The sequence below is a fragment of the Notolepis coatsorum genome (assembly GCF_963971535.1).
Source record: "Notolepis coatsorum genome assembly, chromosome: 20".
Classification (NCBI taxonomy): Eukaryota; Metazoa; Chordata; class Actinopteri; order Aulopiformes; family Paralepididae; genus Notolepis; species Notolepis coatsorum.
In genome coordinates, this window is record NC_140184.1 from 883,841 (window position 1) to 898,273 (window position 14,433).

At 41.3% G+C, this 14,433-nt stretch overlaps 1 protein-coding gene across 2 annotated transcripts in view; it reads right to left on the bottom strand.

Annotated features, from left to right (window-relative positions):
- The window catches only part of smg7 (SMG7 nonsense mediated mRNA decay factor), a 70,569-nt gene that overhangs the window by 2,764 nt on the left and 53,372 nt on the right, over window positions 1-14,433 (bottom strand). For both annotated transcript variants that reach the window (XM_084337586.1, XM_084337585.1), the window contains 2 exons: window positions 8,637-8,807; window positions 2,754-2,905 (listed from right to left, as the gene is read on the bottom strand). In XM_084337586.1, coding sequence (XP_084193712.1) covers window positions 2,754-2,905; window positions 8,637-8,807 — 323 coding nt within the window. The remainder of the gene's footprint in view (window positions 1-2,753; window positions 2,906-8,636; window positions 8,808-14,433) is intronic.

The window sequence follows — 14,433 nt, forward strand, 5'->3', positions numbered from 1 at the left end:
TCCGTTACCAATAACTCGATAAACAACATGATTTGGACGTATATACTATTATACAACCTGGAAATGGATCGCATATTTCTACATCCCATAATAGGAATATTTCTGTTCCATGCTCATCGCCCAACGCTATGAGGAAGCTACGGTAAGATTCAGCGTTCTTTTTTAACGTGTTCGATACTAACTGCTCTAATGATCATATCACCCACACTAAATGAATCATCTAACGTTGGCCACGGAATTATAAACGACCCCCCCCCCCCCCCCCCATCCGGTCAACATCAGATGATCTGTAGTAACTTCTAGAACAGCGTTTCCGTTAGCCGGTAATTACCGGTATTTGACCGGCAAAATCAGTTGAAGTCCGACATATTTAATCTCTCCGGTCTTAATGTCCGGTGAAAATAATTCCCTGAGTCTAAGCACAATTTGATTATTTGAATTGTATTAAAATAGGCTAAAATTAAATAGCCTATGCGATGAACGAAACAATCATTACATTTGTTTCATCGTTGCTTCTAATAATGACAACGCCGTTGTCAGCGAGAGCTTAGTGCTGGGTGTGCGAACTTTTGTGAAGCTGCAGAGCCGGAGCAGCAGCAGCACAATGCAGTACTCCAGCAGTACTCCAATTCAGCCATTTTCAGCCAATGTTGGGTGGGGGGCGCTGCTGTGCGGTCCCCAGAAAAGAGCCAATAACTGCAGCGCCATACTCTTTGCAAATAAGTCGTTGCGAGGTGGAGAGTCGTCACGCAAACCACGATAATGTTGCCGTCTCTCTGCTTTCTCAGTTCTTCGCTTGATATCATTAATACAAATGTCCAATATAACGGAATTCGTTAGCTCATAAAAATGTGATTATAACAGACTGTTGTTTATTAATGTCGGGCGACTGCCCACAGACACCTATTTGATTTAAAGTCGGCAGCAGCACGAGTCTCGGGACTTATTTTATTTGGAATATAATGACTTTATACGCAAAAGTAGCCTAGTTTTAAGTAAAAATATTATAAATCTACATGCCTTGATGATGTCATTATTTTGTTTTGTTGTCATTCTTTTGCCTATCAATTGTTTTTAAGCTCAATAAACTCTGACCGGAATTTCTCTCATTTGACCGGTAGATTGAAATCTACCGGACACTGAGGCCGGCAACAATTTTTTCTAACGGAAACCCTGTTCTAGAAGCACGTCCATTTGAATTTTTTTTATCTCGCGCAGATTCCTATCAAACTGTATTTGATCATCAATATAATGCATTTGGGGCTATAAATCACGTTTTGGAGAAAGCTGCAGAAAACGATAAAAACATACTTATACTTTAGACCGTATTTTAGTATGAATATGTGAATGAAAAAGTATAACGTTGCTACACCCTGAACAATAGATACTTGACGTTGAATGGGCCATAGTAATGTCAATTTAGCAATACAATTTAAAAAGTTATAGCCCTGCAAAGAAGGTAAACATCCCCATAGACCAGGGGTCAGCAACCTTTTTGACATGGAGTGCCTGTTTGAAATATAGTTGTAACTAGTGTGCCTCAACAATATTCCATGCATCGTAATTTTTTTTCTCATAATCAGGTCTTTTTAATGATAATTTTTACATTACATCATTATTGTTATTGTTATTATTAACAATATTATTATGATGGTTGTATCAACCCTAAATCTGAGTTGGGGGGGGGGGGTGCAATGCAGACAAACAGCTGCATACAGTGCGACCATTTCACTCACATTTGCCCATTCATTTTTGGACACATCACACACCATCGGTGCGTGTACTGTACGTGTGCTGTCATAGCTCCACCTACAGGCCTAATGGAGAACACCAGGAGAACACCAGGATGTGAATGGAGGGTGAATGTGAGGTATATCGTGTAAATAAGTTTTGATTGATCGCAAGACTACACTGTAAAAAAATAAATAATAAGTTACCAGAACTTTAAAATATTGAGTTCAGTTCAGGAGAGGAGATAGCGGGGGGAGCATATGAATGAATGTGGATGAGAGCCGTGATGTAAGTGGTTGCAGCTACGGCTGTGGGGGGCGCTGGAGACATGATCGAATAGACTTTTATGCCTGAGTTTCCTGAACACGGTGCGACCCATTCCTAATCGACCAGAACTAAATGGGCCGAGATCAAGTCCCTTTTCCAGCACCTACTCCCCACATGCGCAGATTGTCAACGGAGTCTGGACGACGCGAGATGACGCACGAATGAATGTGGACTGTTCCATCAGAGGGGGGGAGCTTGGGGTGGTAGTGTGAGCGGCTATAGACCACTGCACTTAAATATAAACATTAGTCTACCTGGAGACTCAATGAATTCATTGTAGATGTCGCCATAAGACGCGTCTGGCCATTTAGTGGGATAATTTTTTCATTATCCTGTTCGGCTGAAAGGACACTGGCCACCGAAGCTCCCCCCTCGAGTCGTCCAGACTCCGTTGACAATCTGCGCATGTGTATGGGGAGTAGGTGCTGGAAAAGGGACTTGATCTCGGCCCATTTAGTTCTGATCGATTAGGAATGGGTCGCACGGTGTTCAGGAAACTCAGGCGCATAAAAGTCTATTGGATCATGTCTCCAGCGCCCCCACAGCCGTAGCTGCAACCACTTACATCAAGGCTCTCATCCACATTCATTCATGTGCTCCCCCCGCTATCTCCTCCCCGATTTCAATGTAACGTGGAAGTGCAGTGGTCTATAGAGCGTTGAGATGCTGAGGAGGAGGAGTTGGCCGCTGCGTACCTTCAGACTGTCCAGGAGCACGGTGGAGGAGTCCTCCATGGGCGTGTCCTGGGTGGCCCAGGAGCTGCCGGGAGGGCCCCCCTGGTGCCAGCTGTTCTCCGAGGCTGCAGAGGAGGCTGGCAGGTAGTCCAGACCGAATCCACTCACCACTCCTGAAAGAAGAAGAAGAAGTGAGGATTAAAAGGGGGAATGCCACCCATTTTCATTTCATTTCAAGCCTTTATTTAAACTCGAAAGGCAACTGTGAGGTTTCCCTCATTTACAGTCACGTCGAGTGTACATACAGAAATAAGCAAAAAAAAAAGGCCTATAAAATCACACAGCATATAAAATCATAACAATAAGACGGTAAGGATAACAATAAATTAAAACATGTACAACTTGATTGACAAAGGTTGGAGATCAAGGTTTTAAACTCTGCAACAGAGGGGAGAATCTCAAGCTTTAAGGACTGTTGGAGTTCATTCCATGAGCTAGAGGAGCATCATAGCAAAAACCAGATGTACCCTGTTCAGAGCAAACTCTGGGACCTTAAGGACCAGCCAGTCACTAGAACGGGTTCCATAGGTTCCACAATTCCATTCCAATAATGATGTAATATGAGAAGTCACATGTTCCTCCTGTGCCCCAGGACAGTTCAGTCAGTATCTATGAACATAATCTTCATTTACCGTAATTCCTCTAATAGTAACCCCGGCTTGTATTTGTTTCAACCGTAGCGGGTACCAGGCTTGTATTAGGAGGAGGCCTGTATAAGAGGGAGGCCTATATTTCAAATTTTCAAACGGATCATAATGAATAAATCAACATTTTGTGTCAGTTTGAACCCAGTAAAATGTACTGGGTTCATTTATTGAAACCAAGTACTGTATGAAATAGTAAAGTGCAATTACAGGTGGTCACTGGTCATTTCAACGTTTTCAAAGTGAAATCAAGTAACTAGCTCAGTATGCAGCTCAGTATATTAGTAACCCGGCTTGTATTAGGAGGCCGGCTTATAATTGCTTAGCTCAAGAGCGCACCCGGCCATTAATAGAGACCCGGCTTGTATTTGAGACCCGGTTACTATTAGAGGAATTACGGTATATAGCACCTTTCATACACGGAGTGCAGCTCAAAGTGCTTAAGACACGTCTTCTTTAAACGAGCCCAAAAAAAAAAAAAAAAAAAAACATACATACATATATACATACATACATACATACATACATACATACATACATACATACATACATACATACATACATACATACATACACACATACATACATACATACATACATACATACATACATACATACATACATACATACACACATACATACATACATACATACATACATAGTAACACAGTAAGTCAAGAAAAAACAAGAATACCATAAGCTCAAAATAAATGCATGCATGCAACACTCCCAGACGTACCCCACGGGAAGGTAAGGAAAAACTCACTAAAACCTAACAATAGGAAAAAATGCTCCACAGGCAGTGTGGAGGAGAGAAACCTTAGAAGGGCCAATTCAAGGGGGGATCTCCCTTCTTAGATGTCGGTGATATTAGTGTTGCATGTTGCATTAAAAAGAGGCGAACAGCTGGTAAGCATGCACCCATGTGTGTAGTGAAACACAGATGCACCACTCTCTGCCAAGGCTAGAGATCGGAGAGAGAACCTTCTAATCGGTGATGTAATTAGGATGAGGTAAGATCTGGGGGCTGCTCCGTGGACGATGAACAAGGCTTACTTTATGAGCCATAACATGTCTGTATGAGCTCTCACAAATTAGGTTTTAAATCTGGTTTATTGCTATATTCAATAGGGATGGGGACCGAATCCGGTACTTTTAAGGGTACCAACCAAATCACGTCGGTACTACCGAGTACAGATTCGCGTGAGATCCACCGGTGCCACATTTCGGTACTGTAATTATTATTTAAAAAAATTATTCTATATATATATCTTTTTATTATTATATATATATATATATTTTTAAGTCTGATGACGTCAACGTTCAGTTTACCGCAAAACTAAATCTATGAAGTGTGCCGCAAGTTCACGTGCACGCTTACCTAGGATTTGACTTGATTCAACAACAAAGCAGTCGGGGCAATGGCAAGCCGAAAACGGTCGCGAGTGTGGTTACACTTTACAAAGCTAGATGCAGACAACGCTCGCTGCAATATTATATATTATATATATATTAACAAATTGTTCTAAATGAACTGTCCTGGGGCACAGGAAGAACACACTGACTGAACTGTCCTGGGGCACAGGAAGAACATACTGACTGAACTGTCCTGGGGCACATGAAGAACATACTGACTGAACTGTCCTGGGGCACATGAAGAACATACTGACTGAACTGTCCTGGAGCACAGGAAGAACATACTGACTGAACTGTCCTGGGGCACAGGAAGAACATACTGACTGAACTGTCCTGGGGCACATGAAGAACATACTGACTGAACTGTCCTGGAGCACAGGAAGAACATACTGACTGAACTGTCCTGGGGCACAGGAAGAACATACTGACTGAACTGTCCTGGGGCACATGAAGAACATACTGACTGAACTGTCCTGGAGCACAGGAAGAACATACTGACTGAACTGTCCTGGGGCACATGAAGAACACACTGACTGAACTGTCCTGGGGCACAGGAAGAACATACTGACTGAACTGTCCTGGGGCACATGAAGAACATACTGACTGAACTGTCCTGGAGCACAGGAAGAACATACTGACTGAACTGTCCTGGGGCACATGAAGAACATACTGACTGAACTGTCCTGGAGCACAGGGAGAACATACTGACTGAACTGTCCTGGGGCACATGAAGAACATACTGACTGAACTGTCCTGGAGCACAGGAAGAACATACTGACTGAACTGTCCTGGGACACAGGAAGAACATACTGACTGAACTGTCCTGGAGCACAGGAAGAACATACTGACTGAACTGTCCTGGAGCACAGGAAGAACATACTGACTGAACTGTCCTGGTGACACAGGATGAACATACTGACTGAACTGTCCTGGAGCACAGGAAGAACATATGACTGAACTGTCCTGGGGCACAGGAAGAACATATGACTGAACTGTCCTGGAGCACAGGAAGAACATACTGACTGAATTGTCCTGGAGCACAGGAAGAACATTTGACTGAACTGTCCTGGGACACAGGAAGAACATACTGACTGAACTGTCCTGGAGCACAGGAAGAACATACTGACTGAACTGTCCTGGGACACAGGAAGAACATACTGACTGAACTGTCCTGGAGCACAGGAAGAACATACTGACTGAACTGTCCTGGGGCACAGGAAGAACATACTGACTGAACTGTCCTGGAGCACAGGAACAACATATGACTGAACTGTCCTGGGGCACAGGAAGAACATATGACTGAACTGTCCTGGAGCACAGGAAGAACATACTGACTGAATTGTCCTGGGGCACAGGAAGAACATTTGACTGAACTGTCCTGAGGGCACAGGGAGAACATCCTGACTGAACTGTCCTGGAGCACAGGAAGAACATACTGACTGAACTGTCCTGGAGCACAGGAAGAACATACTGACTGAACTGTCCTGGGGCACAGGAAGAACATACTGACTGAACTGTCCTGGGGGCGTGATTTTTGCCATAGCCTATGTGTGTGAAGACGCTCTCTTAGGGCTGGGCGCTATGACGATATTATATAAATATCGGGTACAGTTCATTAACGATACACTTTTTTAACGTATCGTGGATATCGTGATGTTTTGCCCAAGAGGATTGTGTCGCGTCAATCTGGTCCACACGTTCAAAATTTTGAACAACGCCGCCCCCACACACACACTACTGCATCAAAGTTACTACTTATGATTAACAAAGGCATTCGTTTTGTGGCATTAACGTTATATAGTTACACGTTCAATAACATTAGCGTATTTACCAGAATATAGCAACGTCCGAGGACGACCTAGATAGATAGCAAGCATTACTCGTTCATATCTCAGCCCGTGCTGAGTTGTGCCCATTCTGCCGTCTGTTAATAAAGTTTTCAATCAGACAGATGTATGGAAAGGCTTTTATTATAACATTTGTTGCAGTAAAATCATTATGCCTCGTTTAGTCATGCTGCGGAGCGCTGGTAATCTACTCGTCGGCCGCGGGGAGTTAACGTTGTTGTTGTTGTTGAGCTCTCATCAAAATCAATGGAGGACATTCTGGAAGTAAAACACGAATACGCGCTTGCCGATTGGTGCTAAGAACAGCAGGGCGGGTGCAAGCGGTGTGACGTAATTGGCAGACTCGACTGTCAATCAAAATTATTCTGTTGCCGGCTGAATGATTGAATGAATGAAAACTTTAACTTTATGAAAACATGTTGGTGCATGTTCTCGTCTGTTTCAAGCAGCAGCAACGGGGAATTGCGCACCTGGCATAAAAAGGCTTTTAACTTTCTTTCTAAAGAATCCACCTGGATTTTCCCCTTTATTTACCTTTTTTAAACTTGTAATTGTGAACGAACGAAGACATGCAGAAACAAACGGTTTTTTTCATAGTGTACATCAACTCGTCGTCGTCAAATGAGCCAAACCATTTCCCCATAGTTATAATATAAAATATACAAATAGCTCCGCTAAGATCATGAGATATGCTAAAATCGCCCAGGAATCCTGGCCAGGCACAGTCATTTCCGGATTTCTGGCCGGCGACCAAAGTGTTAACAGATTGCAGAATGGGTCCAATACAGTACAGCTCAAAACAACAACAGTGGACTGGAGGATGAAGACCAGAAAAAGACTTTCGGCTTTTTTACATAAGGGTCCTCCATTTTCAATTCATCAAAACATTTAGAGACATACAAATATACAGTAGTTTCATAAAAATGCTAAAATGCTATTTATTGATTGATTGATTGATTGATTGATTGATTTAAAACTTTATTAACATATTGCAGAATGGGTACAGTACAGCTCAATACATACAATTGTTAAGGGGATGCAGACCAGAGAAAGACTTTAGTCTTGTTTACATCAGGGTCCCCCATTTACATTTCATCATATTTCATATCTAAATCATATAATATCTCATTGCTAAATATATGCAATATATAATCTAATAATCCAATAATCTAATATAAAAATGCTAAATGCATGGGTATTTTTAATGTTAGCTTGCAAACTCAAATACTGTCTTGGTAAGCCTCATAATGAATTGTTTGGGGAAAAAAAGAAAAACATCGTGATGCGTATCGTGTATCGCCGAAAGGTCAGAAAATATCGTGATATCATATTTAGGCCATATCGCCCAGCCTGGCTAGCCGCATACAGCGAAGATCCTCTCTGATTGGTCTTCCGCCTAACCTTAACCATAACCCTAACCTTAACCCTAACCATAACTCTAAGCATAACCCACTTCGAAAGAGGGCCAAAGCACTTTGAAGCAGAGAATATATGTACAAGGCGGAAGAGACCCTTCGGCGCTAAACCAATCAGAGAGCGTCTTCGCTGTACGCGGCTAGCCAATCAGAGAGCGTCTTCGCACACATAGGCTACGGAAAAAAATCACGCGTCCTGGGGCACAGGAAGAACATACTGACTGAACCGTCTGCTGACCTTTATTTAATACAATTTTAAACCTTTATTTTAACTTGAAAAAAGATGATGTTGAGTTACTTGCCAATACATCTTTAAAAATATGAAATTATGGATACTGGAAAATAAACAATTAATATTACATTTTCTTTGTAAACAACTTAAAATGGATTTATTTTTCTTTGACATGAAGTGGTATGAATGGCTGCATAACCACTAGCTGAGCGTGGGAGTTCTGGCCCAAATGCTACCATACCCTCTTTACCATAACATGGTCCTCTCTAACGTCAGTCCACACAGCTCACCTGTCTTCTCTGCCTTCCAGCGGTCCACCATCCTCCGGTCCCTGCTGTCCGGCGTGCCTATGGGCCCAAAGTTGGAGAAGGGCATGGAGCCGTGGTTGTGAGTGGGAGGAGACGAGGGCAGGCTGCTGGGGTTGGAGGAGTGGGGGGACTGGCTCGCTGGGGTGGAGTGGTCTGTCGGGGACATGGTCAGAGAGAGGACATGTTACATGTAGTGTAGAGAGAGAAGACATGTTACATGTAGTGTAGAGAGAAGACATGTTACATGTAGTGTAGAGAGAGAAGACAAGTTACATGTAGTGTAGAGGGAGAAGACATGTTACATGTAGTGTAGAGAGAGGACATGTTACATGTAGTGTAGAGAGAAGACATGTTACATGTAGTGTAGAGAGAAGACATGTTACATGTAGTGTAGAGAGAGAAGACATGTTACATGTAGTGTAGAGGGAGAAGACATGTTACATGTAGTGTAGAGAGAGAAGACATGTTACATGTAGTGTAGAGAGAAGACATGTTACATGTAGTGTAGAGGGAGAAGACATGTTACATGTAGTGTAGAGGGAGAAGACATGTTACATGTAGTGTAGAGAGAAGACATGTTACATGTAGTGTAGAGAGAGAGGACATGTTACATGTAGTGTAGAGAGAAGACATGTTACATGTAGTGTAGAGAGAAGACATGTTACATGTAGTGTAGAGAGAGAGGACATGTTACATGTAGTGTAGAGAGAGAGGACATGTTACATGTAGTGTAGAGAGAAGACATGTTACATGTAGTGTAGAGAGAAGACATGTTACATGTAGTGTAGAGAGAGAGGACATGTTACATGTAGTGTAGAGAGAAGACATGTTACATGTAGTGTAGAGAGAAGACATGTTACATGTAGTGTAGAGAGAAGACATGTTACATGTAGTGTAGAGAGAGAAGACATGTTACATGTAGTGTAGAGAGAGGACATGTTACATGTAGTGTAGAGAGAGGACATGTTACATGTAGTGTAGAGAGAGAAGACATGTTACATGTAGTGTAGAGAGAGAAGACATGTTACATGTAGTGTAGAGAGAGAAGACATGTTACATGTAGTGTAGAGAGAAGACATGTTACATGTAGTGTAGAGAGAAGACATGTTACATGTAGTGTAGAGAGAGAAGACATGTTACATGTAGTGTAGAGAGAAGACATGTTACATGTAGTGTAGAGAAGACATGTTACATGTAGTGTAGAGAGAGAGGACATGTTACATGTAGTGTAGAGAGAGGACATGTTACATGTAGTGTAGAGAGAGAAGACATGTTACATGTAGTGTAGAGAGAAGACATGTTACATGTAGTGTAGAGAGAGAAGACATGTTACATGTAGTGTAGAGAGAGAAGACATGTTACATGTAGTGTAGAGAGAGAAGACATGTTACATGTAGTGTAGAGAGAAGACATGTTACATGTAGTGTAGAGAGAAGACATGTTACATGTAGTGTAGAGAGAGAAGACATGTTACATGTAGTGTAGAGAGAGAAGACATGTTACATGTAGTGTAGAGAGAGGACATGTTACATGTAGTGTAGAGAGAGAAGACATGTTACATGTAGTGTAGAGAGAAGACATGTTACATGTAGTGTAGAGAAGACATGTTACATGTAGTGTAGAGAGAAGACATGTTACATGTAGTGTAGAGAGAGGACATGTTACATGTAGTGTAGAGAGAAGACATGTTACATGTAGTGTAGAGAGAAGACATGTTACATGTAGTGTAGAGAGAGAGGACATGTTACATGTAGTGTAGAGAGAGAAGACATGTTACATGTAGTGTAGAGAGAAGACATGTTACATGTAGTGTAGAGAGAGAAGACATGTTACATGTAGTGTAGAGAGAGAAGACATGTTACATGTAGTGTAGAGAGAGAAGACATGTTACATGTAGTGTAGAGAGAAGACATGTTACATGTAGTGTAGAGAGAGAAGACATGTTACATGTAGTGTAGAGAGAGAAGACATGTTACATGTAGTGTAGAGAGAAGACATGTTACATGTAGTGTAGAGAGAGAAGACATGTTACATGTAGTGTAGAGAGAGAAGACATGTTACATGTAGTGTAGAGAGAGAAGACATGTTACATGTAGTGTAGAGAGAAGACATGTTACATGTAGTGTAGAGAGAGAAGACATGTTACATGTAGTGTAGAGAGAGAAGACATGTTACATGTAGTGTAGAGAGAGAAGACATGTTACATGTAGTGTAGAGAGAAGACATGTTACATGTAGTGTAGAGAGAGAAGACATGTTACATGTAGTGTAGAGAGAAGACATGTTACATGTAGTGTAGAGAGAGAAGACAAGTTACATGTAGTGTAGAGAGAGAAGACATGTTACATGTAGTGTAGAGAGAAGACATGTTACATGTAGTGTAGAGAGAGAAGACATGTTACATGTAGTGTAGAGAGAGAAGACATGTTACATGTAGTGTAGAGAGAGAGGACATGTTACATGTAGTGTAGAGAGAAGACATGTTACATGTAGTGTAGAGAGAGAGGACATGTTACATGTAGTGTAGAGAGAGGACATGTTACATGTAGTGTAGAGAGAGAAGACATGTTACATGTAGTGTAGAGAGAGAAGACATGTTACATGTAGTGTAGAGAGAGAAGACATGTTACATGTAGTGTAGAGAGAGAGGACATGTTACATGTAGTGTAGAGAGAAGACATGTTACATGTAGTGTAGAGAGAAGACATGTTACATGTAGTGTAGAGAGAGAGGACATGTTACATGTAGTGTAGAGAGAGAGGACATGTTACATGTAGTGTAGAGAGAGAGGACATGTTACATGTAGTGTAGAGAGAAGACATGTTACATGTAGTGTAGAGAGAGGACATGTTACATGTAGTGTAGAGAGAGAAGACATGTTACATGTAGTGTAGAGAGAGAGGACATGTTACATGTAGTGTAGAGAGAGAAGACATGTTACATGTAGTGTAGAGAGAGAGGACATGTTACATGTAGTGTAGAGAGAGAAGACATGTTACATGTAGTGTAGAGAGAGAGGACATGTTACATGTAGTGTAGAGAGAGAAGACATGTTACATGTAGTGTAGAGAGAGAGGACATGTTACATGTAGTGTAGAGAGAGAAGACATGTTACATGTAGTGTAGAGAGAGAGGACATGTTACATGTAGTGTAGAGAGAAGACATGTTACATGTAGTGTAGAGAGAAGACATGTTACATGTAGTGTAGAGAGAGAGGACATGTTACATGTAGTGTAGAGAGAGAGGACATGTTACATGTAGTGTAGAGAGAGAGGACATGTTACATGTAGTGTAGAGAGAAGACATGTTACATGTAGTGTAGAGAGAGAGGACATGTTACATGTAGTGTAGAGAGAGGACATGTTACATGTAGTGTAGAGAGAGAGGACATGTTACATGTAGTGTAGAGAGAGAGGACATGTTACATGTAGTGTAGAGAGAAGACATGTTACATGTAGTGTAGAGAGAGAGGACATGTTACATGTAGTGTAGAGAGAAGACATGTTACATGTAGTGTAGAGAGAAGACATGTTACATGTAGTGTAGAGAGAGAGGACATGTTACATGTAGTGTAGAGAGAGAGGACATGTTACATGTAGTGTAGAGAGAAGACATGTTACATGTAGTGTAGAGAGAGAAGACATGTTACATGTAGTGTAGAGAGAGAAGACATGTTACATGTAGTGTAGAGAGAGGACATGTTACATGTAGTGTAGAGAGAAGACATGTTACATGTAGTGTAGAGAGAGAAGACATGTTACATGTAGTGTAGAGGGAGAAGACATGTTACATGTAGTGTAGAGAGAGAAGACATGTTACATGTAGTGTAGAGAGAGAGGACATGTTACATGTAGTGTAGAGAGAGAAGACATGTTACATGTAGTGTAGAGAGAGAGGACATGTTACATGTAGTGTAGAGAGAGAAGACATGTTACATGTAGTGTAGAGAGAAGACATGTTACATGTAGTGTAGAGAGAAGACATGTTACATGTAGTGTAGAGAGAGAAGACATGTTACATGTAGTGTAGAGAGAAGACATGTTACATGTAGTGTAGAGAGAAGACATGTTACATGTAGTGTAGAGAGAAGACATGTTACATGTAGTGTAGAGAGAAGACATGTTACATGTAGTGTAGAGAGAGAAGACATGTTACATGTAGTGTAGAGAGAGAAGACATGTTACATGTAGTGTAGAGAGAGGACATGTTACATGTAGTGTAGAGAGAAGACATGTTACATGTAGTGTAGAGAGAGAGGACATGTTACATGTAGTGTAGAGAGAGAAGACATGTTACATGTAGTGTAGAGAGAGAAGACATGTTACATGTAGTGTAGAGAGAGAAGACATGTTACATGTAGTGTAGAGAGAGAAGACATGTTACATGTAGTGTAGAGAGAGAAGACATGTTACATGTAGTGTAGAGAGAGAAGACATGTTACATGTAGTGTAGAGAGAGAGGACATGTTACATGTAGTGTAGAGAGAGAAGACATGTTACATGTAGTGTAGAGAGAGAGGACATGTTACATGTAGTGTAGAGAGAGAGGACATGTTACATGTAGTGTAGAGAGAGAAGACATGTTACATGTAGTGTAGAGAGAAGACATGTTACATGTAGTGTAGAGAGAGAGGACATGTTACATGTAGTGTAGAGAGAGGACATGTTACATGTAGTGTAGAGAGAGAGGACATGTTACATGTAGTGTAGAGAGAAGACATGTTACATGTAGTGTAGAGAGAGAGGACATGTTACATGTAGTGTAGAGAGAGGACATGTTACATGTAGTGTAGAGAGAAGACATGTTACATGTAGTGTAGAGAGAGAAGACATGTTACATGTAGTGTAGAGAGAGAAGACATGTTACATGTAGTGTAGAGAGAGAAGACATGTTACATGTAGTGTAGAGAGAGAAGACATGTTACATGTAGTGTAGAGAGAGAAGACATGTTACATGTAGTGTAGAGAGAGAAGACATGTTACATGTAGTGTAGAGAGAAGACATGTTACATGTAGTGTAGAGAGAGAAGACATGTTACATGTAGTGTAGAGAGAGAGGACATGTTACATGTAGTGTAGAGAGAGAAGACATGTTACATGTAGTGTAGAGAGAGAAGACATGTTACATGTAGTGTAGAGAGAGAAGACATGTTACATGTAGTGTAGAGAGAGAAGACATGTTACATGTAGTGTAGAGAGAAGACATGTTACATGTAGTGTAGAGAGAGAAGACATGTTACATGTAGTGTAGAGAGAAGACATGTTACATGTAGTGTAGAGAGAGAGGACATGTTACATGTAGTGTAGAGAGAGAGGACATGTTACATGTAGTGTAGAGAGAAGACATGTTACATGTAGTGTAGAGAGAGAGGACATGTTACATGTAGTGTAGAGAGAGAAGACATGTTACATGTAGTGTAGAGAGAGAAGACATGTTACATGTAGTGTAGAGAGAGAGGACATGTTACATGTAGTGTAGAGAGAGAAGACATGTTACATGTAGTGTAGAGAGAGAAGACATGTTACATGTAGTGTAGAGAGAGAGGACATGTTACATGTAGTGTAGAGAGAGAGGACATGTTACATGTAGTGTAGAGAGAGAAGACATGTTACATGTAGTGTAGAGAGAGAGGACATGTTACATGTAGTGTAGAGAGAGAAGACATGTTACATGTAGTGTAGAGAGAGAGGACATGTTACATGTAGTGTAGAGAGAGAAGACATGTTACATGTAGTGTAGAGAGAGAAGACATGTTACATGTAGTGTAGAGAGAGAAGAC